Below are 26,145 nucleotides of genomic sequence, written 5' to 3'. Positions count from 1 at the left end.
AGGTACCCATTTTTTCTCTAGTTGACATTGTTGAAATAGATCAGGATGTAGTGTTGATAATGTGGAAGTTTGGAAATGAGTAAGGTTCGGTGAGTTAAACCATCAGAATTGTTTATCCAGGGTAACTTTTAAAGAAAAAATACTTAAAGTATTCACCATATATTCTATGTTCGTTTATGAATCTAATCTTGAAGTTAGGCAAAACTTGGGTAAACAAGTACCTCCAATTAATTTAATTTCAAATATTCATTTTGTGTGTAGTATGTACTGTATTATTCTAAAAAGACAAATATTTATTGTATGATCTCTTGGAAAACATTTAGCAAGGGTAGGTATTTTGAATGTTATACAAATTTTACTAAAAGTTCAAAAATATATATTGCTGTATAAGTAGGACATATATGTTTATCTTTCGAAAAATATAACAAAATATATACTTACTGTTACAAAAAACTATGTGATTAGAGTAGAATATTGTATTGTATATGTTACATCATTGTATTATGTTGGGTATTAATTAAATGTTTATAAACATTATCAGTATTTTTTATTTTACATTAAAAGTGACCAACAAACATTAAAATTTAATCTTCTTGGGTTGCTTTTTCGCTGATTCAGTAGAATTCGTAACTTTTACCTGTTGGCCTATGTCTTCTATGTTGTCTGCACTCTCCAGAGTGCCGAGTTTCAGCGATGTGTCTTCCCTTTGGCCTTGCGTCTGTAAGTAAAAAGAAGAACATTGTTGAACACTCATGAACAGCAAATAACATATAGGATGACCATGAAACTCTCAGATATATAAGATCCTAGGCTAAATGTATCTTTAATCTAACTGGATTTGGCCAAGATAAAATCAAATTAGTAATTTTGTAGTAATGTTATGATGGAGACATACAATTTTATATACATCAAACATTTGCAAATGCAAGAAGGCCAGGCTCATGACAAAATTTTGGGTTTAAAATGTAAAAAAAGAAATAATTTTGCTATGGAATCGCACATATTATCTAGGTCTACAACTCTACATGTACCTAATATATTTACAGAGATTAAACAAGTGTATACTTACAGTAGGACAGTCCTTCCTCAAGTGAGTGACGTCTCCACACAGTTTGCAGGATCCACCATTGGGGTATAAACCTTTGGGGTTGTCCGGGCACTGCCTGGCTAAGTGACCCTGAAATACAAAACAAATATATTAATGTTAATAAGTCTGTGTCTAATATGTGCATACCAACAAGGTAGGTTTTGGCTGATAAGATTATAAGCTACATGAGGTGCAAAATACCTACTATGTAACCTAAACTCAACACTCAATAAAATATTTGATTTCAATAAAAAAGGTTCGATTTTTCTTTATAAAAAAAAATAATGAGCAGACTGATAAAAACTGACATACATTTCGCCATTTCATATCATTTAACACTTGACTTTCATCCATTTTCAGTTCTGTTCATTATAGGGTTATTAATTTCGATTAAAATAATAATTTAATTTTGTTGGATAGACTCACCTGTTCCCTACAAATGAAACAAGTTGCAAATCTAAACTCATTGTCCCTCTGAACCTTGCACTCAAACTGCCTGTGCTCTGTTGAGCCACATTTGAAGCAAATTCCGTCTGCCGCATCTACTCCCGGTATTTTTGACTTTAGTTCAGGGCAGTCCGAGAGATTGTGTCCTCCTTTCCTGCAGTTGTAACATACGTCTCTCTTCAACCGTGCAAGAGCCTTCTCGGCTCTCCTTCGTTCCAACTTCATGGTCCTCTGTACCTCGCTCTTCGGTATACCTTTCTGAATCATACTTTTCCTCAGTTCTGTAAGACGCTCAGCATCTTTTTTCATTATCGGGAAACCATCGAACCTAACCAGTTCAACTTCTTTAGTGTTTACTATCACTTGAAAACTCTTGTCATTGATTTCCTTTCGTCTGACAGGTTTGCCATTAACCAGTTTAGTCTTCTTTTTCTTTTTCATGTTATTGTCAGTTTCATAAGGCTTTGGATTGCCCTTATTAATAGAGGATTTATGCTCAGAAGTGTCAGGAGCCTGTGTTTGTGGGACATTGCCATTGCTATTAACCGTTTTTTTCTTTTTATTCTTTTTCTTAGGTTTCTTTTCAGTTTGTGGTGCTGCCGTCTCAGGAGATGCAACATCACTCTGATTGGCCTCTGTTGGTGAGGTATCTGTTAATTTATTTTTCTTTTTCCTTTTATCTTGTGGTATGGTGGTAGCTTCAGCAGATCCATTTACTTCATTAATATGAGAAGGTTCTGGTTTCTCTGAAGTGTTTTTATGTTTGTTCTTCTTCTTCTTTTTACTTTTTTCTTGAGGTATGGTAGATTCAGCAGACCCATTTACTTCAATAATATGAGAAGATTCAGGTTTTTCAGTGGTCATTTTATTCTTGTTCTTCTTCTTCTTAGTCTTTTCTTGAGCTGTACCCTCAACAGACCCATTGACGTGTCCCTTAATGTTTTTTTCTTGCTGGTTATTTTCTGCGGGCTGCTTTTGAGGAAGAAGCCTTTTTTTGGGAACTTCTTCAGGAAAATCACACCAAGTGGCTTTTCGCTTGGACACTTTCTGTTCCTTCAGAAAGTTTTCGTAATTTGTGATACGTTGATTTTCTGCCTGAAAATATTCACAAACATTGTATAATTATCATACCCCGCAACGGAGCTAGCAAAACCGTAGCAAATGACAGTTTTGTGTCAGGGTTGGCGATTATGATGAACCATTTTGCTTTAACTTTATTGTATGTAAGATTAATAAAATTGATCGAGAACCCTGTTGACCCTCTTCCGATATAACTCGGTTTAATTTACTGTCAAATAATATAAATTAACAAATCAATGTCAATATTAGATGCGTTTCAATGTAGGTATCTGTTATTTTGTTTATAAAATCACGTTTTTTTTCGCATTTCTTTCAAATATTAACATGGAATTTTCATTGCTTGAAAATATTGGTGTGTTTGAAAACAAAGAAAAAATATTTTTTGTAAGTACTTTAGTTTATGCGTAGTAGTGATAACCCTGACGTACAACTGCTACAGATTTGCTAGCTCGGTTGCGAGGTATGATAATTATACATATGTTGAGTTAAAGAAGTTGTTATAATGATAATGATAATACACAGCAATTAGGTTTCTCTGTGGAGGTATCCGAAGATTCCGAAGTAATAAAAATCCTTAATTTACTGAGTGAACCCGTATGAAGGCGTACTCCTTTTCTTTCGACCTGTGTGATACTGGTAAATTCATTTCTTATATTATATTTACGAAATAAATACCTCTTGTCTTTTGCTTGCGTCCTCTTTTTCTTTTTTGGAGTGCATAAGTTGTTCTTTCATTACTTCCCATGGTGTACTGTCTTCAGGGGCCCTTTCGTTCGAGGCTTTAGAACCTTTAGCTCGAGCAAATCGAGTCATACTGATAAAGGAATAAATTTATTTCTAATTATCTATATTTCTTTTTTTACAGAAATTATAAAAATCCACGTGCGTAAACCTCGCGTAATCTAGTTCGATAAGAAACGTCAGTGCCACTACTGTCACTGTGACATATTAAAGCAATATTTTAAGACCCAATTTATACCTGGTCAACCAGATCTTGACAGTAGAAAAAGGCGGCAAATTTGAAAAATGTAGGCGCGAAGGGATATCGTCCCATAGAAAATTTGAATTTCGCGCCTTTTTTTACTGACAAGATTTGGTTGACCAGCTATAGCTTCCAAGCAAAGAATATAATATACTTGGTCAATCAGATCTTGACAGTAGAAAAAGGCGGCAAATTTGAAAAATGTAGGCGCAAAGGGATATCGTCCCATAGAAAATTTGAATTTCGCGCCTTTTTTTACTGACAAGATTTGGTTGACCAGCTATAAATAATAAGTTGCAAAAAGTCTGAACTTTGCGGTGAATAATTCAAATTTTATAAAGAACTAGAACTGATTTATGTAAATTTTATGTAAATAATCAAAGCAATTATAGTTTGAATATAATAGATTATATTATATTATATACTTGGTCAACCAGATCTTGACAGTAGAAAAAGGCGGCAAATTTGAAAAATGTAGGCGCAAAGGGGTACCGTCCCATAGAAAATTTGAATTTCGCGCCTTTTTTTACTGACAAGATTTGGTTGACCAGCTATAGTTTTAAATTCATTAGAAAAATCCACTTAAAGTACGTTTATAAACCAAATGATAATATTATTTTATTACCAAATATTCTGGAAATCTGAGACTTAATAACATCTTAATAACTTCATTCATTTATGCATCATTATGTTTTATTGACCTAAAACCATCCTAAAACGTATATTCCTATTTTTTGAACCCTTTGCAAACTTTGAAGCGTTAAAGTTAAAATTCAAGCTTCCGTATTTAAGTACTTTGTATAACTCTCAGAACGCACCTTTCATTTTTCAAATCAAAATGTTTAATTCAAAAAGGAGACGAAATAAAAACAATTTTAGCGGATTTTGGTATTTGTTCAGCGATAAAATAGCATAAATTGTATTTTTGGTGAGTAGAAAATATCAATTTGCTATATTTAATTATAATTGCTTACATGTAAAATGTTTTAAGATGGTTTGAAATAAAAATATTTAAGATGGTTTGAACTTGACATTAGACGTTTTCTTGCAACTACCTTTTTGAATCTTATACCTTTAAACGAGTAATTCTTGTATTAGGTCAATGTAGCTAATTCCGTCATAGGGCCTATTCCGTCATAAGGATGTGTTGTAGCCTTTGTTGGCTCTCCTATGTATTTTTGAGTTAACAGACTACTTGACCTTAAGCCCACTCCACACTCGTGCTCGAATCGCGGCGCGATGCTGCAAACGCAAGGCGAGTGTGGAGTCAAGATCGCAGATCTGCGAAATCGACTCCACACTCACATTCGCGGCTTCGCGCTGCGATTCACGCACGAATGTGGAAGGGGCTTGAGTTGACCTGGAGATGAGGTCCTCTGTAAGCCTTACCTAAACTTGTTTGTTTCCGTCCCATTGTGTCCAAACAGAATGTTTTGGTTTGGACTTCTGCTATTAACAGTTACTGTGATGAAATATAATGTGAGGCAATATTATTTTTAATGACTTCCTAATTGCTTTATATTTGGCATGAGAACATGTCAGGTGTTTATGAGAAGATTTAACATGGTGCATTAGTGCAATTAAAAGCCAGAAATAGAAATAATACTACATAATACCATACCAACATTTTAAACATAAACATTATTTATTGGGTATAATATACATAATATATGACTCCAGAATCATTCCTAAAAAGCTTAAGTGAAAAACCTTATAGCCTTATAGCATAAGTAGATAGTAGTAGTGTACAGATGTAGTGCACAATTATTTTACATCATATTTTCAGGGAAACATACAAACATGCCTTGCTATTGTATTTCAGTCAGACTTGGTACAAAAAGTACTGACGTTGACTAAAGTAGCATGGCAAATCATCATGGTCATTTCTGAGAAAATACAATGGAAAATAATTATGCACTACATCTGTACAAAGTGCTCAAAGTTAACTGCACAAAACACTTTTATCACAATAAATACAGTAATGTGCAGACAATTTTGACCACTTTACCTACGTAGTTGCTTTTACTGCTGGTGTACAGACTGAAAAGTAACAACCAAGTAGATTTCTACTCGGCTTTCGTTTTCTTGCTGAGCCTGGCATCTAGCAACTTGACCCAGTCCTCATATTGCTTGTTGTCTTCCTCACCCAACTCATCAATAAACTTGTCAATGTCTTCTTCTGTCACTTGTGCTTCCTCGTCATTTAACGATGGAGCCCCCCTCTTTGCTTTGCTTTTCTTCTTTGTTTCGTTATTTTCTATTTTGGGTACTATTTCTTCATTTTTAACCTCATCAGTAAAACTATTCTTGTTTTTCTTTTTCTTTGAATCTTCTTTTGGTTTATGATCTTCTATTTCAGGGACTTCATCCATTTCCAGTTTAACATCTTCATTTAACATTTTATTTTTCTTGTTTTTTTTCTTTGGGATATGTACTTCATCTACATTTAAGTTATTATCACTATCATTTTGAACTTCTTCATTTAGTACCTCATTATTCAAACCTCTCTTTTTCTTTTTGATTGCACCATCAGCTGGGGTGTTGCTTTCATCTATTTCTTCACTTTTTATTTGCGCAGGTGTATCTACACTACCATTTAAGTCTAGTTTTCTTTTCTTTTTAGATTTTTTCACTGAATGTGTACTGTTATTGGAGTCTGAAGGAAAATCACTTTTCTCAAACTGTAGTTTTCCTTCGTCGGATATTGGAAGGTGAGTCTCTTGTGTTTTATTAAATTTTTTGCTTTTTTTACCCATTTTCATAACAATTTTAGGTTATTGTAGTGATAAAATGCATGAGATGAGATTGTTTATTTTCTAGGTTATATTCAACTTGCACGACCAAATAAACGTCAAATGTCAGTGTCGCTCAGGATTCCACAGATTACGTTATAAAATTGTACTTATTGTCTGAAACATTTTTATGATAACGTTGGTAACATGGATCTTATTTCATAACAAAAATTTCTTCTCGATTTCATGCAACAAGGCTCACTTAAGCCGCGTACACACCAGGCCTTCGGCCAAGGTGCTTCGGCGACCTTTGTTGGTCTCGTCTGAATAGTTTATAGTCCAGAACCTCGCAGGCGTGTATACATAAGGGAAGGAATGGAAATATTTGCAAAGCGATTTAGACTCGCGCGAGGCACGAGACGAGCCGCGAGCCGTGCCACGAGACGCGAGTCCACCGCTTAAGGTGAGTTCGACTAAGATCGGACACCGGGTAAGATCGTATGATTCAAATTTCTGCCTGTTGCGGGGCTTGCAATGCGCTGTTTTGTCCCGGGACAAAACAGCGCATTGCATGAATTGCATCACCTTGCCAGCATTAAAAAAAAAGCCCCGCAACAGGCAGAAATTTGAATCATACGATCTTACCCGGTGTCCGATCTTAGTCGAACTCACCTTACACTCGCGTTCGGCTTGTCATTCCGTTATAAACCTTATGCCGTGCCGTTAGTGTTTAAATTATATTAGCTCGACGAGCTTGCGAGCCACGAGACGAGCCGCGAGCCCACCGCTTACACTCGCGTCTCTTGGCGCGGCTCGTCTCGTGGCTCGCGCGAGAGTCTAATCCGCCTATGCGAGATTCTAGTAACTAAGTATTAGGCTTCCGTAGCTCAATTGGTTAAGAGCAACGCACGGATTGCGGCGTTTACGTTATTACTAATAGGTAACTTATTCGTAAGTTAGGTACCTACTAAGTTCATACACCGTCAGCATTCATAAAAACATAATAATGTAAGACATCACAGTCACAAACATACGTAAGCATATTAGTTATTTATTGATTAGTAGTAAGTGAAGGCAAACCTACTCCTACTTGAGCCACCTTACAGCCAGGCGAATAGGCGATTAGTTACTAAGTATATGAAATTAGGCTCTTTAGTTACATAATTAAATTAAAAAATAATTACAATCTACCAAAATCTTCCTTTAATTTATATTGGTAATTAGTACGTACGTAGGTACTTACTTACCAATATAAATTGAAGGAATATTTTTTGTGTAATTACACAACAATTAGAGCGGATAACAATAGTTTTGAATACGTATCTAAAACTATTGTTATCAGCGCCAATTGTTTTGTATCTATCAACAGGATTATTATTTGGTGTTAGTCAGTTAATCGCTGAAGTGTAAGATAAACAAACTGCCACTCGTGATAAACGTCCTGTTTACGTAACAAACGCGAGGCCGCTATCTCGCCTAGCTAGATTAGCTAGAATGAAATAAGTAGCGCTCTCCGGTGCGGCGACGGCGCGCGACGCCCACCTCCCGCCGCGCGTCGCTCATGACCGGCCGGCCCGGCTGCCGCAATCTAGCAAAAGCAATCAAATTCACTTGTCGTCTGTCAGCTTTGTTTGATCTTTACCTCGCGGTCTAAACAAGTGTTCTATTAAAACATAACTATTATTCGAAACTGTGACCATGGCCGACAAGGAGTATATTCTCGGAATGGACATAGGGACCACTTCAGTTAAAGTGTGTGTATACGATCCCGATACGAAAGAAATAATTGCTAAGCAAAACAAGGATACTGCAGCCAACATTCCCAGTGACCAGGGCATCGAGGGGAACAAGCAGGATGTACCAAAAATAGTTTCAGCTGTACACTACTGCGTGTCTCGACTGCCGAGGGATGTTCTGCGGCATGTTAAGAAAATCGGTGTTTGTGGCCAGATGCATGGAGTGGTGCTGTGGAAGAACTCGGAGAACAAGTACTTACGTTAAACTATTCTAAATTTAACCCAACACAAAAAATCCAAGAGTAAAATTATATCTTCAAACCACACCTGCACAACTAAATTTTTCAACACTTCTCGCATTCTTAGAGGCGATGCGGGTAAATAAAAAAGCGGCCAAGTCCGAGTCGGACTCGCCCATGAAGGGTTCCGTATTGCGGTTTACGATTTATGACGTATTAAAAAAAACTACTTATTAGATCTCGTTCAAACCATTTTTCGGTGGAATTTTGCATGGTAATGTACATCATATATTTTTTTTAGTTTTATCATTCTCTTATTTTAAAAGTTACGGGGGGGGGGGGGACACATTTTACCACTTTGGAAGTGTCTCTCGCGCAAACTATTCAGTTTAGAAAAAAATGATATTAGAAACCTCAATATAATGTTTGAAGACCTATCCATAGATACCCCACACGTATGGGTTTGATGAAAAAAAAATTTTTGAGTCTCAGTTCTAAGTATGGGGAACCCCCAAAATGTATTGTTTTTTTTTCTATTTTTGTGCGAAAATCTTAATGCGGTTCACAGAATACATCTACTTACCAAGTTTCAACAGTATAGTTCTTATAGTTTCGGAAAAAAGTGGCTGTGACATACGGACGGACAGACAGACAGACATGACGAATCCATAAGGGTTCCGTTTTTTTCCTTTGGGCTACGGAACCCTAAAAAGTGGAACAATTAGTTACTGACAGAGTAATTAATTAGGTAATTTTCTTCTACAAGACTTATTATTAATAGAACTCTCTCAATGTTATTCAATGTTGTGTTTGTATTGTTCATCTGACTTATTTAATTAAAGAAAACAGTACATCGATTTTAGTCACGATGAAAGTTATTTTAAGACCGCTCTAATCTACTAAAATTGTGTTTGAAATTAAAACCTCGTTAATATGCATTCCATGCCGCAGATACACGATTAATTTTCTGAATGATAATTAGTTACATGTCGTATTAAATACACAACTAAACATGTGGGTGGTCTTAAATGACACGCAAAGGGAAACTATAGGAAAATTTGCTATCTCAAGATTCTCAAGGAAACGTATCCGGTTCGGGTTGCCGAAAAGTACGGTCGGGGTAGATGGTTTCGCGCGTATCCCTTTCCCTTTTGGTAACCTACACTACACTTAATCTTAAATGACCGTAATAAAAGCAAGCCTTGAGAGTAAATGAGTGTTCGTTTCATTTCAGAGCTTGGGACAAAGTGGAAAAGGATGGAAACGTGATTAGATTTGAAGCCGTTAGGGAGAACATGTCGGCGTTGTACACGTGGCAGGACACGAGATGTAAGCCGGAGTTTTTGGACGCACTGCCCAAGCCTGATTCCCACCTCAAGTGTTATTCAGGATACGGGTGCGCCACGCTCCTGTGGATGCTTAAACATAAACCTGAGAAATTGAAGAACTTCAACTGTTCAGGCACTGTAGAGGACTTTGTAGTGGCAATGCTTTGCGACTTGGACGTTCCCGTTATGTCCGACCAAAACGCTGCCAGCTGGGGTTACTTCAACACTGAAAAGAACGAATGGAATGTTGATATATTAGAGTCGATCGGCTTTCCGGTCAACCTCCTTCCGAAAGTTGTGAAAAGCGGGGAATTCGTTGGTAAATTGAATTCTTCGTGGAACGGCATCCCCGAAGGCACACCAGTAAGCGCGGCGCTAGGAGACTTGCAATGTTCGATGTTGGCGACTCTAGAAAATAACCAGGACGCTGTCTTGAATATTTCAACGTCAGCTCAGCTTGCTATTATCGCCAATAACATATCCGACCTCGGTTGCAGCACCGTTGAGCATTTACCATACTTCGGGAACACATATTTGGTCGTAGCCGCCTCGCTGAATGGAGGAAACGTTCTCGCAACATTTGTAAAAATGCTACAGCAATGGATGCTGGAATTCGGTTTCCCTATTCCCCAGTCGAAGGTTTGGGAAAAGCTGATTACGATCAGCTCGGCCGCCCCGCCGCCGACGTCCGAAATGAAAATAATACCTCATTTATTAGGCGAGAGACATACGCCGACAGCCAAAGTCTCCGTGGGCGACATTGACCTGTCCAACATTCATCTGGCTTCGGTATTTCGGTCTCTGTGTGACAGTTTGATTCAGAACTTGCACTCCATGATGCCTAAAGAAATATTACGCAACGCGAATATTAAAAGAATAGTTGGGAACGGGTCGGGATTATCACGCAACGTAGTGTTGCAGCGAGCCGTGGAGCATTATTACAGTCTGCCGCTGGAGTTTACATCGGGGGGAGATGCAGCCAAAGGTGCGGCCGTAGCCGTGGTGGGGAAATAAACTATTTTAGATATAATAATTGCCCACACGGCCGTCACTATATCTTCCATAAAACCCCATTGTGATGTAAGCGCTATATATAAGCAAAGAACCTTAGAGCTTTGTAACCTTTGTGGTGTAGATACCTATAGTTTAGTACACAAGGGTCCTACAGTCACTGTCAAAACATGAATAGGTATTAGGTACAGTACAGTCACACACGGGATTGTTACGCCATTTAGGGTCCTAGCTAAATTGGTTGTTCCATGCTTACTCTATGGAATGTCCAATTTAGCTAGTACCCTAAATTGCGTAAAAATCACGGAGCGTGACTGTACATATTTTTTACACTTGGAAGGCAATATCATTTATTTTTAAGGTTTTGACCATGCACGTCATTAGACCAAGCACGGTTGTATACCGCTAGAAGTAGACAATAATTAGGCAAATCAATTCCCTAGCTGTTTATAACTTTTATATGGACATGTTTTAATAATCAATTCAATTTGAATGCTGTGATGTGATGTCTGTTGTATTTGCTAGGATACCTGCATGTTAAATGTGTATAATTCTATCTCAATGAGATTGAGCCATTAATGTGCCTATGTTGTTTACATGTTACATGTGTAGGCTAACGAAATGATGTTACATAAAAGTCTTTTTGAGGGTTCCGTACCCAAAGGGTAAAAACGGGACCCTATTACTAAGACTTCGCTGTCCGTCTGTTTGTCTGTCCGTGTTTGTCACCAGGCCGTTTTTTGCGTAATGGTACGGAACCCTTCGTGCGCGAGTCCAACTCGCACTTGGCCGGTTTTTTTATGCTACAGAGTAGGTAGCTATGATGATGATCAAGATTAGTGTCATGAGTTAGGTCCCGGCCTAGTCTTGAAGGCTCGAGGTATTTAGCTTTCTTATTCTCAGAAGGGTGTTTGAGCTTGATCGGGTTTTATTTATCTTGTGAATGTGTATAACTTTAACTCTAATGACCAAAACCTGTTATATTAGTAGGTATAACTAGCAGCTCATCTCTCTTATTAAGTTATTATACATATTATGCACTTCAACAAAACTGTATATAGTTTATGACAAATGTAGAAGTAGGTATTTATGACTACGCGGTAAACCTGAGTATCTGGTACGCGGTAGAAAATCGATTTAAGTACATCAACTGGGCTGATATTACCGTACCTACCGTACATTTTATAGATATCATATTTGCACTGAATAGGTACTGAGTATAGGTATATATAGTAACGGCACCAGTCATGGGACATTTAAGAGGAAATTTTGAGTATTTGTGATATTTCCCTGATACATGTAAAAGTTCTACCGCTTAGCTTGTTAAAAGATGAATATCCTATCCTTCTTTCATGTTTCAGGCGTGTTGTATCAAAGATACTGCAGTTAGTTTCCACATAATTAATAAATTAAAAGTATGGTTTTTTTCTCCAGTCATGGACACCAAAGCTCCAGTAATGGAACCCCGGTAATGGACGTGGATCCAGTAATGGGCCCCCTATAATGGGCATACCCTATCAGTATAAGATATTGGAATAGGGAATAAGTTTTTAGCAAAAAACTAGTTATTAGTCATTTTTGTCACCCGATTGCATTGTCATCCGATTTGCATACGTATCCAAAATTTCAACTCAATCGGAAATCCGAAAGTGGCTCAAATGCCATTTCCAAGATTTGAACCACACTAACTAATACAGGATGGATTTTCTTTTTGGGTCAGTGAGGGCAGCTACCAGATCCCGTGCTGCTACGAGAAAACGGTCTTAGAAGACCTTCCCTCGATTTCAAATTAATGAAGATTGGCTTTTACAGATTTTGGAAAAAACATACAGGGTGCGAGGAAAAGGTAATTTTTGACAAACTTTTTTTTTGATGCCAATCGATCCCATTCCTATTGAGGATCAAAAGCTTGTATGGAACAAAAAAAAATTCCGGCTAGAAAAGCCACAAATCGAGGAAAACATTTCCCATACAATTTGTATGAAAATGAAAACTTATATTTTTCACATGCTATTTTTGTATGCCAATCGATTCCATTCCTATCCAGTATCAATAGTTTTTTTGGGGTCAATGGAAAAAGTTTTTATTAATTTGTGGCTTTTTAGTACATTATCGTAAGTTGACCCCAAAGAAACTATTGATACTAGATAAGAATGGAATCAATTGTCATAGAAAAATAGCATGTGAAAAATAAAAGTTTTGATTTTCATACAAATTGTATGGGAAAAGTTTTCCTCGATTTGTGGCTTTTCTAGCCGGAATTTTTTTTAGCTCCATACAAGCTTTTGATCCTCAATAGGAATGGGATCGATTGGCATCAAAAAAAAGATTGTCAAAAATTACCTTTTTCTCGCACCCTGTATGTTTTTTCCAAAATCTGTAAAAGCCAATCTTCATTAATTTGAAATCGAGGGAAGGTTTTCTAAGACCGTTTTCTCGTCGCAGCACGGGATCTGGTAGCTACCCTCACTGACCCAAAAAGAAAATCCACCCTGTATACAAACTAACAGGGCAAGTTAAATAAAATTTTGTAAAAACGATATTAATTTATCCGAAGTACGAGAAGACCTCCTGACATAGTTCGTACGAGTAACTACATTATACTTCTGTATTGTTTAAACATGAAATTACGCCATGGCAAGCATCATTATGTAAATTATCCCATCATAGGAGGTATGCAGTTTTACAGCTCCTATAATGGGATTGGGCAAAATACTACTATTTTTTATACATCTCTAGAGTCACAACATAATGTGTTGTATACCTTATCTCATGGTAAATGCAATTAACAAAACACATTCTAGTTTACACCAAGTAATAATTAATTACAATTTAATATATGAACTCACCTCTCTTAGCGAAGTTGTTAAGAATTCTTACTGGTTATTTTTTCCAGTGACACGACAACTTTTGGGTTGGCGCCAATTTCTTAAAAATTAACCGAAATTAATAAAAAGTCAAACTTAAACAGCTCTATGACTCTTATTTATGGTAAAATATTGCCAGTGTTTATAAACTACTTTTACATACTTATTTTAGAGGATTTGTGGTTTTATGTCCCATTACCGGTTCCACGTCCATTATAGGGTCCATTACGTTAGTTTGCTTCTTACAAGTTGTACGTCGAAGCCAAACATACATACTTAAGTGTAAGGCCTGAGTGGACGCTCGAGTTGGGCTTGCAGCGGGGCGGGGCGTGCGGCGTGCATGTTAAACAAATGCAAGCGTATAGGAGCGGCCTTAGTGCACGCTTCTCAAATTACTCCTGACCCCGATGCCACGCTGCACGCCCCGCCGAACGCTCCGCTTCGAGCGTCTACTCAGGCCTTACACTAAGATACTTCGCCTTATTACAAGGCGGTAAGGTGCAAAATTGTAACCATATCTTTGATGTCAAAGGCGCTTTGTAGATGTAGACCTATCCCGAGATAATGCTATATACTTCTTATCCTTAGTAAAATATTACTCATTTAAACGTACCAAAGTTATAAATTGGCTTTTATTTTATTCCATTTACGTACATTGCCATTTGCCATCATATTTAGATAGACAATAATAAATGTCTGTTTAAAAAACAGAATTACAAGGTGACTTAGTGAATTTGTATATCGGTATCGGTAATAGTATAATTGAGGTCAAGCCGTAACTATTTACTTCTTGGCTTGTGGCTTGTGCTTTGGTCTTTTGCATGAGTGTTTATTATACTCGGGTGAATAAACTGTGTACGATACCACCTTGGAAATAACCATTTCATTTTAAACTGAACTGTCGCCTGGTGAGGTGATCATGGGTGCTAATATACATATTATTTACTAGCGACCCGCCCCGGCTTCGCACGGATTAATAAATTATAAGTACATAAACCTTCCTTTTGAATCACTCTATCTATTAAAAAACCGCATCAAAATCCGTTGCGTAGCTTTAAGGATCTAAGAATACATAGGCATAGACAGCGGGAAGCGACTTTGTTTTATACTATTTATTTATTTATTTAAACTTTATTGCACAAAATACAAATAAAATGTACAAATAGCGCACTTAATGCCTAAAGGCATTCTCTACCAGTCAACCATAGGGCTAAACAGAGATGTAATAAAAATGGTGCAAGAAGAAAAGTAAGAGAATTTAGTTAGGAAACAACTAAAAAACATAATAAACTAGTAGTTCGCCCCGAACTGAGAACTCGCGGTTTGCCAAAGAGATCAATTGAAATTGAATGCACTCGACAAAGGATCGAAAACCGCGTGCGATTTATTGCAAGATCTGTGGAGCCCTTAATTGATAAATTTAAGGCACCATAGAAATTAAAATAAACTGTATCTGTGGTTAAGTCGTAATCTTTCTTGTCAAGTGTCAAATGAGCGTTTTCCAAAAAAAGTGTACATTTCATTCATGTCTTTAAAATATTGACTTCTTGGGCTCATTTTACTCAGAATCATTTGTACATTTACGCCTCATACATAAAAAAATGTGTCCAAAAATTTCCTTTCCTGATCGTCACATTCTTGTATGAAATTTTTTTTTATTTGTATGAACGTGACGCACTGAAAGCATACTGGGACATACAAAATTTTGGGACACATTTTTTCATGTACGAGGCGTGAATGTACAAATGATTCTGAGTAAAATGAGCCCAAGAAGTCAATATTTTGAAGACATGAATGAAATGTACACTTTTTTTGGAAAACGCTCAAATACTAATATTATGGTTATTTTATTTCGTTTTTAGCTTGCTAATTATTTTAAAATCTTAAATTAAAAAACAATATTATAAATGTGTAAACCGAGCACATTCATTTGATACCAAACTCGACCATACTTTCTTGGAATTAAAATGACCAGAATAGCAAGACCCCTCATAAATAGCTTTTTAGCATTTTAAGCTCTTCTAGCTCAATAACCTCTTGATCGAGCCTGCTCAAAATTTAATGACTAAAATATAATGGCCTCAACTACACGTTCACCCAATTTCATTTAAATTAGAACAAATTTACTTAAGTTATTGTGTATCAAACTATCTTCTGATAGTTCAGCTTAAAACAACATCAAAATGCCAGGACCTGCCCCTAGCCAGCCGTCTGTTCCAAGTTGAATGTAAGAACTTCACTTCGCTTCGCTCGCTCGTTCGATAAGAACTTCACTTCGCTTCGCTCGCTCGTTCGACTACATAGGTACCTACATATACAATACACAGATAAAAATAATAAAATATATAGGTACAATGAATATACTACTAAGTACAGTCGCCATCAGATATATCGGAGCGGCCAAGATGTTCACAATATCTGAACACGCACTCTAACGCCTTGACAATAGAGGCGTGTTCAAATATTTGTGAGCGTCTCGCCCTCTTAAGAATTTCGCGCCTTTTTTAGGGTTCCGTACCCAAAGGGTAAAAACGGGACCCTATTACTAAGACTCCGCTGTCCGTCCGTCCGTCCGTCCGTCCGTCCGTCCGTCCGTCCATCCGTCTGTCACCAGGCTGTATCTCACGAACCGTGATAGCTAGACAGTTGAAATTTTCACAGATGATGTATTTCTGTTGCCGCTATAACAACAAATACTAAAAACAGAATAAAATAAAGATTTAAGTGGGGCTGCCATACAACAAATGAACAAACGTGATTTTTGACCGAAGTTAAGCAACGTCGGGCGGGGTCAGTACTTGGATGGGTGACCGTTTTTTTGCTTGTTTTTTGTTGATGGTGCGGATCCGACTCGCACTTGGCCGGTTTTTACTGACAAGAATTGCTCGCAATATGGCGCGTGATCTGGGGGCACGGCCGTGCCCCCGCCAAGACGAGACAAAGGGCAAAAGGCATCATATATTACTTAAAGTGTCATTCAATAGAACTTGCTAACTATGTAAACAAAAGTTACTAGAGTCTGTGCGGAAAGAGAAGAGTCGTGGCAGAAATGGGAACTAACATTTTCAATTTTATATGGCAATCAAACCTTTGACAGCTGTCTTGTAAAAAGTAAACAAACTTCTGTCATTGTATATTTGTATTTGTATTAACAATAACCGCAAGTGTTTTGTATAAAATATTTTCAAAACACGATAAAACCGTACATAAAACAACAAGGAAAATTATATTTAACATTGTTCGGTATTGTCAGCGGGGAGAAAACGGCTAAAAGCCGACTATCGACTTACAAAAAGTCGCGGAACGTGTTTCCGATATTGACGGGTATTGGTGTTGTATTTAATATTAAATAATTACCTATTTAATAGGCCCCCTAAGTTACTTGTCTCTGGTACATAATCGGTAAGTATATTCATTCAAAATATATTCATTTTCATAAATATGCAGGTCATTCATGATCTTGAAAATAACTGACAAATATTCTTGATACTTGCCATTTTATGCATATGTAAATTTTTTGTTTCAGGATTGAGTAAAAATACTTACGGTATCTCGAATAAAAGACCACTAAGTAGGTAATATGCAATAATTTGTAATCTATACTTGGTCAACCAGATCCTGACAGTAGAAAAAGGCGGCAAATTTGAAAAATGTAGGCGCGAAGGGACATCGTCCTATAGAAAATTTGAATTTCGCGCCTTTTTTAACTGACAAGATTTGGTTGACCAGCTATACGTACCGGATTAAAGCACATCCAATTCAATGAGTCTCCCTGGTTGTTCTGATGAAGCTAGCTCAAACATAAGTGACATTGAATAACCACTTCAGACTTCGATTACCAAGAATAAATCTTTTTCTAATAAAATATTTATTTATTTGTAAGTTCGTTTACTAGGTTCTGTTAGTTACAAAATTATATTTCATATTTAGCAGTGACTTCGGCGAAGTAAAATATCGTGAGATGAGAGAACCGGACATATCACAATAAGGCCTATCTACTTATGCACTATTTTTATATCCCAAATAGTAAAGTTACAGTTGTATTGCCCAATTTCTACCCGATCTACCCGGTTTTGTATTAAAATAACTGTTGGACTACACAGATTAGGCAGTACTTAAATGAGACTCTATCTTGTTTGGTACTAAAATGACAGTTGTATTAGGCAGATTCTTAACTAGTTTTAGTAGTTTTGTCAATCGCACTGTCACTTTAGTATCTGAGACATTAAGACAAGTTTTTTTTTAAATAAGAAGAGGGTAGAAGAAAGCTAGTGCCTGCGCTTTGAGTTGATGAGCCGACACCTCCACCAGGCTCCTTTTAGTAAGCCGTAGCAAAAAAACCGGAACAAAGGGATTTAAGTATCATGACCTTTAGTGTCGTACTATAATCACGTGATCAGTGTTGTCAGCATAGCAAAAACCATAAAATAGCACTGACGCGCCCTCAAATCCCACGACTCTTCTCTTTCCGCACAGACTCTAGTATATTGACATTCAATATCAATTTTAGTATGGCGGTTTGTTTACATAGTTAGCAAGTTCTATTGAATGACAGTTTACGTATTACAGGCTTTACCTACGTATAATATGTTGCCGCGCCCTTGCAGGCTGACGCAACTAGGAACAAAAAAAATTTTTGTATGGAAGCTGGTGACCTGACCATAGCCAAAAAAATAAAATAAAACATCAGTGCTATTTAGCTGTCAAGTCAACTGTCAGCCATATTGCGTTGCTTGTCATGGATGTGTCATAGCGCCTTGCATGTGTTACTCGCGTACTTCTTGGAGTTTAATTTTCAAAAGCCTTTACCATTTTCAAATACAATCAAATGTGATAAAAACATATAGTGACTCCATAGATGTTGTGTGAATGCCACCGAAAATCAAGGTATTTAAATGCGAAATATGTGGCAATCGCTACACTCGCGATGTTCCCAAAAAATGAAAGTTCATGGCGAAATTTCCGTTGGATGAAGACCGGTAAGTATTTCTGTATACTTTTAGCCTTATTTTGGTGTAGCAGGCTATAAAGTTTATAGCCTGCTACACCAAAATAAACACATCGAAAATAAGATATTTCATATCCATTTTAATTGTCAACTAGGGATGTACTACAAGTATCGATAATTGCAGCTTTATTTGTTTATCAATGTAAATAATATTAGTAATATGAGTGAAATTTCCTGATAGAGTTTGGCCAAGAAAAGTCTGCAGTGATTTTTATAGCCCACGCGGTGCAAGTGTTATTTATACGTCATAATTTCAAAGACGTTTGACGTTTAAAATAACACATGGTCTGCGTGGGCTAAGTATCAAAATCGCTCCAGACTTTTCTTGGACTAACTCTATCTTGCATGCGATATGACTATAACTAATTCCCCGAAAATTTTCCCAGATGCATATTCAGGAAATTTTCCTTTTGCCATTATACTTAGTCACATAATTTCCTATCTTTAGAATCTCTCTTTCACGCTACATTTTCCTTGCAAATAGTAATTATATAACACATTTAGATGTTTTCTGTATGTTTTCTGGTGCAAGCAGTGGATCTTATTTCTTGGAATTAATTGAGAACGAAGACCTGGAAAGAAAAGTTACATCCATTAGAATTTGTATGCGGAGACCAAGAGACCATTTCGAAAAAAAAAGCTTTTAATAAAAAAAACATGTGTCATTTTCTTCCAAAATATTTCTGGTCCACATTTATGTCCAACCATGTATTAGTCCACTCAAAGAACAATATATAAATAACGTACGACTTAAATGTGGACTCGATCCTAACCTGAGGGCCTACCGCGAACCACGTTCGACGTGTTGCCTCTCTGTCGCACTTGTAAATTCGTACGTAAGTGTGACAGGGAGGCAACACGTCGAACGTGGTTCGCGGTAGGCCCTCTGACTACGAAATTTGTTGACAGGAGCCTTGGAGGATACAACTAAACGGAGTAGCCATTAACAGGCTTTCCCCTCTGTCGAAAATAGGCGGCCAACGGTCATACACAATGTATGGACTGACGTTTATCTGACATGGCTATTTTTACGTTACGCATACATTTGACGTTCCCCTCCCCCGCAAAAATCGGCAGACTGTTTTGTACAGAAAATTACAGACATGGCGTCTCCGTTTGATTATATCCTCCAAGACAGGAGCCTATGTTTCAACCATCCCGCACCATACGCAAGCGACACAATGCTACACTATTTAAGTCTGTTATGTTGGTAGTGTTGTTCTTTGACAGTTCTTTGTCGTACATGTTGGTAATGATTGGAGAACCAAACATACACAGACTGGAAAAATTGATTCAAATCGCTAGTATGGAAGTCCCGTCTCTTAAAACGTAGTGATTATATTCTCTTTGCGCCCTTGTAGGATCAACGCTTTATTTATGCAATTAAGCTTAAAACATCTGTGGCACCATGGATTGCGACGAATACATGATTATGATTACATGCGCCTCGTGCAATTACTTAATTTTTATGTGAACTAAACATTCCCAACAGGAAAATGTCACTGTCGACGGTCAACTGTCACCTCTCTGTCAAGTGTCAAATGGTTTAGTCGTGTACTATTTTGAAAGGGGTACCGTAACGTAAAGTTTTGTATCAATTTACATTATTTGCATTAGAACGAAAATTTTAAATACAAACCTTATTGACCTACTTAATGATCACAGTCTTCTCACAGCACTGACGATGTATAACCAGGTCACATACATGTCGCGTTAAGTTTCATGCCACAGTGAATAACTCGAACATTACAATGGAGAGCGACAAGAAAGTTGAAGACATGGATATTCCTACTGCGGAGGGGAATCTCTTGGAGCAGCCCGTGGAGGCGCGGGTATCTGCGCGTAATCCGCTAATGAAAGTGCACACTTATGTGGTGGCGCTGCGGCCGTGGTCGCTGAGTGCAAGCTTACTGCCTACACTGCTAGGTGCCGCCCTGGCCTGGCGTCTGCCCGGCGAGCAAGCCTTCAGCTGGCCCGCGCTGCTGCTCACGCTCTGCACAGTGCTCCCAGTGCATGGCGCAGGCAACGTTGTCAACACATACTTCGACTTTGTTAAAGGAATCGACAATCGCAAGTCAGATGACCGAACACTCGTCGACCACCTCCTAAGCATTGATGAGGTAGTCTCCCTTGGCGCTATATTGTACCTGGCTGGCTGTGCCTGCTTTGTTCCCCTGGTAATGGTGTCTCCGGCTCGCATGGAGCATTTGGCACTTGTGTATTTTGGTGGATTATCATCCTCCTTCTTGTACACGGGAGGCATTGGTCTCAAGTATATAGCATTAGGTGATATTTTAGTTCTAGTCATATTTGGGCCAGTGTCAGTGGTGTTTGCCTTCCTAGCACAGACAGGGAGGGTTGATTGGCCTATAATTTACTATGCAATCCCTCTTGCTCTCAACACTGAGGCTATTCTGCATAGCAACAACACAAGAGATTTGGAAACTGACAACAAAGCTGAAATTGTCACATTAGCCATATTGATTGGAAAGACAGCATCTTATTTACTTTATGCATTTCTATTATTTATCCCTTACATAATGTTTGTAGTGGCATCGGTGCGGTGCTCTCTGTGGTTCTTGCTGCCCATGCTGACTCTGCCCAGAGCATTTAAAATAGAAAGGATGTTCCGACACCCGGACACAATGAGATATGTGCCTCGGCAGACAGCTAGGCTCAATTTCTACTTTGGTATGCTCTATATGATTTCATGTTTGTTTGCTTATAGATTACCTTTCCTCTTGCCTCGATAATCTTAGGTAAGAAAAATTCCCAATTTACATATCTTACTCTTGCACTTACTGAGCTTATGAAGTTAGCACTCTTATGTGCATTGACTGCCTTTACTATCATTATAAAGTACCCTTGTAAATGAAGATGTCCTGGGAAATTCGTCAGTATACCTATCACAACTTCTGTACCTTTGCAAAAAGTCAAGACTCGAGTTGAATGAAAAGCTGCATATTGTACAACTAGGGAACAAATCAACTTAGTTTTATTAAATATATTGATTTTTGTTCTTAAGTAGCCACACCACTATGTAAATTATAAACTAAAATGAAACATATGTCTAAAATGAAAAAGTGACCAAGCCCTCCAGTCCCTACGGTCAGGACTAGTCAGGACAATGACAATGTTTCTATATTTTGTAGTTGGCCTATATTTGTCAATGAACATAATTCCATTATGAATCAAGTGAATAATATTATTAGCATTTATTTATGTTTACATTTTCATTATTGTTTAATCAGTTTTAATCTAAGCTTTTAAATGGCAGATCTGACTATGTTGTCTTAAATGTTGCATTATATTCTGGTAGGATGTGTTGTAAGATAATAAACTTGTCATGGCATGTTTAAAATACTTCTAATCAGTGATGTGTATAAATATGATGTTCAGTTGTGAGTTTATTTGACCAAGTAATAACTTTAACCCTTAATTTGACACAAAACAGGGAAGGCAGTGAGTTCAAACCTCGGCGCTCAATAGTAGTAATGATTTTGATTAAGAAGAGAATGTAAAAGAGGGTCAAAGGTAATATTTATTATTTTGGATGTTGTTGAATTACGGGTTGAAAGATTAGTAAAAACTACCTCATCAATCTCATCATTAGTATGTGTGCTTCTCACAATTTTGATTACTGTAAGTGTGCTCGAAGAGACTTTATGCCAAATCATATCAGGCATCTTTAGTCAACTTCTAAGAGATGCCTATAAGCCTTAACTGTCAAAGCAAATGCCTATTGTTGTAATGCACAATGTGACAATAATTAATTTATTTTTAGTATATAAGAAATTTAATAGTGTAGTTTTTAGTCAAATATAATGTTTTAATACTTACAAGTTTTTTGATTCTCGTTTTTTTGTTACAATGAGATTCTCATAAATGTGCTGATAAGTGATAACTGTAGTACCTACATATATTCTAAACAGCTTGGGTACAGTGACAGATGTCATCTCAATACAATTTTGCGTTTTAAGGTTATAAATTGTATGGAGATGGCATCTGTCACCATACCCAAGCTGTTGGATGTCTGCTGATTTGAATTGAAAGTTAACCCTTCGTACGCTTAAACACGGATCCGTGCGTGAGAATTTAAATCTATTGTTTTAAATGTCAAGGTCACTTTTTCAATGATCAAATTTGACAGGCCGCATACGAGGGGTTAAAAAGTGATAGGCTGATAGCAAATAACTTGTTGAGTACAAGTATGCGTTGGCTTTGTTTTTTTTTTCAAAGCTACATTGCTATCATATTGACATTTTTTACTCACCAATCTGTTATTTAAGTCAAATGGCTCCTCTACACCATTGGCCATGATGGGCAGGTGATCCCGATCGTGTGGCGGGCTTAATCATTGGCTTACAGTGGCCCATGATCGACGATGGTGGAGCGTAATCGCCATTCTGTCGGTTTTCGGACAAACATCAAAGAAAGTGACGGCCATAATAGTGCGCGTGCTCACATGGTGCCATCTTTGCCCATTCTGTAATGGACCATCATTGCCGATGGTGTAGAGAAGGTAAAAGATATCGCAGACTTCAAAACATGAAAAGAAAGAAAACCCAAAATACATTTATTATCTTTTATTGATATATCAACATAAAGAGACCTTTATCATAGAATCTTTATAATAATATAAAGATAAATACAAATCAAATTATAATACAGGTGAGACCATTACGTTCAGAAAATGGGTTTCACTTAGGTATGTTTGACCACAATTAAATGATGATTTAATTTAGTGGCAGTGAGCAGGATTTTTTTGCTAATTTGAACTATTATCAATATTACAACTATTGCCTATTATTATGCAGATCAATGCTAAATATCTACGTAATTGTAACATTCTTAAATGAAAACCATTTCGAGTGATGATAATGATAACTAGGGTAAAGGAACACAATTACACCATTATCATATTAAATTCATGCTAACAAAGACTAAACATAATATCACTATATGCAAATAGTAATAAAATTTTGCACAAAATAAGTCTTGAACATTCCATAAATACATAATTCATCACACTTGCCCGTAAAAGGTGCATTTTTATTCAGGCGCGCAGGGAGTACATTGAATGACTCCCAAGAGATTATTGCATTTTTAATGATGTCACCCTGTCATGCGAACCAAAAATAAGTTTTAAATAAGTGAAAATACTATTCTGTTTCTATTAATATTCATTTGTGCCGAATGGCTCCATATTATCGTCAAAAATTTACATAAAGGCGGACCAATATTATATGATTTCCTCGCAAGTGTGATGAAAAACGTTGCGTAACACGGGCGCTATTCAAATTCCAAACTCAAGTCGTAAAAACCCTTCAGCCTGCGACGTGCAGTATCTATTGGACTCTCGCTAACATCAATATCTGCCATATCGCCCTGATTGCACAATGAACTATGAAAGTAAGTCATTACACTAATGAAGGGTTTTCAATCGAGCTAATTAATGTTAAGCCCCGTCTCCATATCGCGCGGCAAACCATCGAACATTGGCTCGCGCGGCAGCCGCGCGCAATGGATACCGGGCGCATCGAGTTGGTTGCCGCGCGAGCCAATGTTCGATGGTTTGCCGCGCGATATGGAGACGGGGCTTTAGGGCTTCTTTAAAACTTACAGAACGTGACGCCTTCATATTGCTACTCGACGAGGCTTTACATTACTCGAAATATTGGGGTCAGGAACGAGCACCTACTAGAAGGATACTGAAGTCAAGATTCCACATGAGTAAGTAGGTATCTGAGAATTTAGGCCTTTGATATAAGTGACGTCAAGATATAAAGCTACACGCGAACGGTTATAACTGCGATCAGATGTTGGAACAGCTTGTCAACTAACTAAACGATGGGGGTTTAGTCGGAACAGCATGACACAGGACACACCATACTTAGAATAATCTCACATTCATGCCACGGACAATAGTCCTTCTGGAAATATCCAGTCAATAGTCTTTATATATGCGATAGGGTAGATATATACATCAGACTTTGTTTGTTGGCTTAAGGATCTTGCGATGTCGAACCTTTCTTTTCGCGCTGCCATTGGATGATTCTCTCTTTTAGATCGGCCGCTGAAATAGAGCAACATATGGTCAGTATCAATTTTAATATTACTTAACTGTCTATCCCATCCCTGCAAAGTCTTGTTCAGTAGTTTAGCAGTGAGATGGTAACAGAGTTCATTACCTATACAAATATAGCATTCCAATGAGACAAATATCCAGACAAACAAGAACTACAAGAATCAATCGAATTGGAAACTAATATGAAGGTTCTGATAATACGGTAAAGTCTACTGGCGTTATTCATAAACGGCTGCTTATTTAATCAGTTGATTGTCGTTTGTCCCTGTCGTTATACCATAGAGAGTGACAAACGACGATCATCAGCTGATTAAAGCCGTATCCAGACGAGCTGGGCAATTCGACCGATTTGATCAGGAAAATAAATGGCGCCAATCTCATCTAGCGTCCACACGTACACAATTTAATCACCAATTTGCATTCCATAGATACTAACTTCGAAAATTGGCATTTTTGTGTCCGCAACGATTTGATCGGCGAATCAAATTGGCAAAATTCGATCGGCAAATTTCATCAGATTGGCGAAAAACTGTCTCGTTTGAACTCCACTTAACTTAGCAGACGTTTCTGAATAACGCTGTTAATCAGTGGTCAAGAGTATGAAGGAAGCGAGTTGGTACCTGGACGCAGCTGGTCTTCGGTGAGCGGTTGCCGGTTGAAGGGGTCGGTGGAGCTGTTGAGCAGGTGCCGCAGGATCACCGACCGGTCCATTACCTGTTCATAAATCAAAATCTAATTAGAAAAATCTTAGGTATCGTTCCCATTCAACGCCGAAGGTGCGACGACAACATTACTCGATACTTTTTAATTTCATCAGCTTGTCTGCGAGTTTTTTCTTCTCTGTTTTCTATTAGAAAATGTACTCGTAATCAGAGATTAGAGATAAATGTATCCCTTTTATTCAAACGAGATTTAGAAGAAATAAGATTTAGCAAGAAAATAGTCAATGGTTACTCGAAACTCTGCTTTACAACATTTTTAATAATAAGGTATTTAAGAGCAGGGATGTTGCGGATGCCGATTTTTTGACATCCGCGGATGCGGATGTCAAGATAGGTACATAAAAAACGTCACATATTACATTTTAGTAATTTTTATTTCAAAAAACCGGCCAAGTGCGAGTCGGATTCGCGTTCTAAGGGTTCCGTACATTAAGTCCCACTCACGCTTAACGGCTAATTTCTAATAGGTTTTTTTGGCTTATGACTAAATTACCTAGCAGTCTAGCACTTACGCCGATGCTAAGACGTTCCTGTACCGAACTGTTCCACATCCGCATCGATTTTATGCGGATGCGGATGTTGAAAATAATGCGGAAGTTCCGCGGTTGCGGATGCGGATATTCGCAACATCCCTGTTTAAGAGTCTCCCCAGATATGTCGACCGTCGACGCGGAATCGGAAAAAGCCGATAAGAAAAAGCTTTATGTCTGCGCAATGAGAACGAAAAAGTCGTCGTTCGGCTCGGCTCGCATCGGCCGGCGCGTGCCGATATATGTGGATGTCAGGAATTGTATTCAACGGTAATATAATACGTGATA

General features: G+C 37.6%; 5 protein-coding genes across 5 annotated transcripts in view; 2 read left to right on the top strand and 3 right to left on the bottom strand.

The window, feature by feature from the left end:
- Positions 1-530: 530 nt before the first annotated feature.
- Positions 531-3,538, bottom strand: LOC134653960 (myb-like protein X). Its single transcript, XM_063509327.1, has 4 exons — positions 3,290-3,538; positions 1,514-2,629; positions 1,070-1,177; positions 531-718 (listed from the first exon to the last, which is right to left on the bottom strand). The coding sequence occupies exons 1-4, from the start codon at positions 3,425-3,427 to the stop codon at positions 578-580; spliced, it is 1,503 nt and encodes a 500-aa protein (XP_063365397.1). The 5' UTR covers positions 3,428-3,538; the 3' UTR covers positions 531-577.
- A 2,117-nt stretch (positions 3,539-5,655) lies between these two features.
- Positions 5,656-6,451, bottom strand: LOC134653805 (uncharacterized). Its single transcript, XM_063509170.1, has one exon. The coding sequence runs from the start codon at positions 6,356-6,358 to the stop codon at positions 5,663-5,665; it is 696 nt and encodes a 231-aa protein (XP_063365240.1). The 5' UTR covers positions 6,359-6,451; the 3' UTR covers positions 5,656-5,662.
- A 1,407-nt stretch (positions 6,452-7,858) lies between these two features.
- Positions 7,859-10,673, top strand: LOC134653964 (sedoheptulokinase-like). The gene is made up of 2 exons (XM_063509330.1): positions 7,859-8,316; positions 9,538-10,673. Exons 1-2 carry the CDS (start codon positions 8,027-8,029, stop codon positions 10,643-10,645), a joined length of 1,398 nt encoding a protein of 465 aa, XP_063365400.1. The 5' UTR covers positions 7,859-8,026; the 3' UTR covers positions 10,646-10,673.
- A 9,385-nt stretch (positions 10,674-20,058) lies between these two features.
- LOC134653959 (ubiA prenyltransferase domain-containing protein 1 homolog) lies at positions 20,059-21,177 on the top strand. The gene is made up of 2 exons (XM_063509326.1): positions 20,059-20,694; positions 21,068-21,177. Exons 1-2 carry the CDS (start codon positions 20,269-20,271, stop codon positions 21,110-21,112), a joined length of 471 nt encoding a protein of 156 aa, XP_063365396.1. The 5' UTR covers positions 20,059-20,268; the 3' UTR covers positions 21,113-21,177.
- Positions 21,178-24,457: 3,280 nt separating this feature from the next.
- LOC134653966 (ubiquitin conjugation factor E4 B) overlaps positions 24,458-26,145 on the bottom strand; it is a 34,049-nt gene continuing 32,361 nt past the window's right edge. The window contains exons 18-19 of the mRNA XM_063509334.1: positions 25,226-25,319; positions 24,458-24,593 (exon numbers count right to left, since the gene is read on the bottom strand). Of these exons, the coding sequence (XP_063365404.1) occupies positions 24,523-24,593; positions 25,226-25,319 (165 nt within the window). The 3' untranslated portion in view covers positions 24,458-24,522. The remainder of the gene's footprint in view (positions 24,594-25,225; positions 25,320-26,145) is intronic.

This window comes from Cydia amplana, chromosome 14, assembly GCF_948474715.1.
Source record: "Cydia amplana chromosome 14, ilCydAmpl1.1, whole genome shotgun sequence".
NCBI classification, from domain to species: domain Eukaryota; kingdom Metazoa; phylum Arthropoda; class Insecta; order Lepidoptera; family Tortricidae; genus Cydia; species Cydia amplana.
Note: the sequence above shows the minus strand (reverse complement) of the source record. Positions and strands in the feature narration are given on the sequence as shown.

Bases quoted from the DNA above. Each gene is read 5' to 3' on its own strand.
- LOC134653805 (XM_063509170.1), bottom strand. From the start codon at position 6,358: ATGAAAATGGGTAAAAAAAGCAAAAAATTTAATAAAACACAAGAGACT.
- LOC134653964 (XM_063509330.1), top strand. From the start codon at position 8,027: ATGGCCGACAAGGAGTATATTCTCGGAATGGACATAGGGACCACTTCA. The intron at 8,317-9,537 runs GTACTTACGTTA...GTTTCATTTCAG, and splicing joins TGGAAGAACTCGGAGAACAA to AGCTTGGGACAAAGTGGAAA.
- LOC134653960 (XM_063509327.1), bottom strand. From the start codon at position 3,427: ATGACTCGATTTGCTCGAGCTAAAGGTTCTAAAGCCTCGAACGAAAGG. The intron at 2,630-3,289 runs GTATTTATTTCG...GAATATTTTCAG, and splicing joins ACGCAAGCAAAAGACAAGAG to GCAGAAAATCAACGTATCAC. The intron at 1,178-1,513 runs GTGAGTCTATCC...TTTGTATTTCAG, and splicing joins GTTTCATTTGTAGGGAACAG to GGTCACTTAGCCAGGCAGTG.
- LOC134653959 (XM_063509326.1), top strand. From the start codon at position 20,269: ATGGAGAGCGACAAGAAAGTTGAAGACATGGATATTCCTACTGCGGAG. The intron at 20,695-21,067 runs GTAATGGTGTCT...TAATGTTTGTAG, and splicing joins GTGCCTGCTTTGTTCCCCTG to TGGCATCGGTGCGGTGCTCT.